The sequence below is a fragment of the Purpureocillium lilacinum genome (assembly GCF_023168085.1).
Source record: "Purpureocillium lilacinum CBS 284.36 DNA, scaffold_3, whole genome shotgun sequence".
NCBI classification, from domain to species: domain Eukaryota; kingdom Fungi; phylum Ascomycota; class Sordariomycetes; order Hypocreales; family Ophiocordycipitaceae; genus Purpureocillium; species Purpureocillium lilacinum.
This window is the reverse complement of record NW_027072113.1, coordinates 886,119-888,121: the sequence shown is the minus strand read 5'-3', so window position 1 is coordinate 888,121 and position 2,003 is coordinate 886,119. Positions and strand designations below refer to the sequence as shown.

The following is a 2,003-nucleotide window of genomic DNA, read 5'->3' as shown; positions in this document are numbered from 1 at the left end:
ACAACCCTACGCCCTGGATGCACCGCCACACTTGAAGCCACCCAGCCTCTCGTCGTTTTTAGCGCCAATTACGTTTCACCCTGGCGTCTACCTAACAGACATTGACCCCACCACGGTCCGGGCCTTGCGTGGAGCCCCCAGAGGGCGGGGTGGCGCGCGGCACAGTTTCTTGTGGGAGCTAGATGAGGGGTATCATGGTGCCACTGCTCCTCAGCTAAACATCAGCTCTTTAGGGCTATCGGGCATTTCGACGGGAAAGCTGGACCTCGGGGGTGTGCTACGTTGCACGCCACAGGAAGGTGTAAAGTGCATTATGGTCCCGCACAAGACGTGGGTCGCAATTGGCAGCTACAGAAGTCCAAGCTTTTGCCATGGAGAGCCTCTGTCATCGCAAGTCCAAGTGGCCCGGTAGCCTTATCAGAATCCGTACGTAGTTAGATTCCATGTATTGAAACCTTTTAGTGGTTCCCTAGCTGGAACATTAAACCGCGCGAGGCTGATGTGGGCATTGGCATCCGCTGGCATACCCAGAGAGATAGCGGTTGCTTGCTAGGAATCGAACGAGGATGATAATGTCGTAAATTTGAAAGATATTTTATAGACATTAGTTTATTCTAATAGAAGCTTATCAAGTTTTAACTGGCGGAAACTCGCGATGAGACTACTAGAACTAAATGCTAAGAAACACCCGTTTGCAGCGTGTATATCGCGCTATTTGACGAGCTGCTTCAACTTTGCTTTATGCCCGCCATCCGCATGAGGCGGTGTCTTTACGGCAATAAAATAATTTTGGCCCGTCTCAGCAACAGCATGAACAGCCACGTCGTCATCAAATGGCCACTCCTCAAGGAACTCCTGTTCACCGCGGGAGTCGTACTCGGCAAATTGCGTCTTGTCGAGGCACTGCCGTGCTGCAGCCCATGCGTCCGCACGGTGCACATATGATCCTTCTATCTCCGCTGTTTGCGCTGCGCCGCTACGATCGACGTTGTAGTCGATAATGGTTTGCAAGACATAATGCAGAAATCTGGCGCTATTGGGGAGCTGAACTTGTCCATCGTTGCGGACAGTGAAGGATTCATTGTTGGGCGTCGTATTAATGCGCATCGTGAACTCCTGTCCAGCAGGTGTGCGGGCAAATGCAGTAACGCCCTCGTCGTGGCTCCAATTCTCCTCCGGGGAACAAGAGCCAGGGCGCACATCGAATCGCTCGAATTCGTCCATACCAAAGCCGATTTGTTGCAGGGCGACCCCACTGTAGGCCTTAGCTGCCTCCAATGTGCCATGGGTTCCGAGTACAAAGTAGTGGCGAGTGCTACCAGAGGAATCCTTCTGCCAGTCGACTATCGTAAGGATAGTATGAAACAGCTCCTCGGGAGCATTGGAAACCCCGGCATCGATATCCTTTGCCGGCATGGTGGCAGGCGAATCTAGTAGATTAGTGATTATGCCAAAGGAGAGTAACTGCGCGGTAACGGAGAGGAATTGGAGTGCACTTTAATATTCGGCCACCTCTCGACGTCGTTACCCAATTTGATAGCTTGGCCGGTACTGGCGCTCTTTAGCATGCCCCCAGCACATATGTTCCATTAGAATGTTTGGGGAGAGTTTGCCCGCGCTTGCCTGTGTACCTTGCACTCAGCAAACACTACTGGTCAAGAAAGCCCCAAGGGGCCGGCTTGGCCCCCCCTCACTCAACGTATGATGACGCCACCGTGTTCACGAATACCCCTCATCGGGTCATCACATGTTTGGCACCTCGCTTTGTGCGCCCCAGCCGCCGTGAGCACCGCAGCAGATATGCACACATGCGTTCCCGTTGCTTACTCTCTAGTTGCACCAACGTGGCCCAAGCAGGTTCGCCTTTCAGGGTCATTGTTCGTCAGGTAATGCCTCAACCGGACAACTAGAAACGAGCCGCAGACTTGCGCTCGTGGTGACATGTAGTAGCCTGGCAAAGCATTACGTGCATTCGTCAGGCTCCCATAGCGGCCTGTTTCCGT

The 2,003-nt window shown here is 53.1% G+C and overlaps 1 protein-coding gene across 1 annotated transcript; it reads right to left on the bottom strand.

Moving 5' to 3' along the window:
- Positions 1-711: 711 nt before the first annotated feature.
- On the bottom strand, positions 712-1,416 carry PLICBS_004088 (uncharacterized protein; the record flags this gene model as incomplete). Its single annotated transcript, XM_065600393.1, has 1 exon — positions 712-1,416. One exon carries the CDS (start codon positions 1,414-1,416, stop codon positions 712-714), a length of 705 nt encoding a protein of 234 aa, XP_065456465.1.
- Between the last annotated feature and the right edge of the window lie 587 nt (positions 1,417-2,003).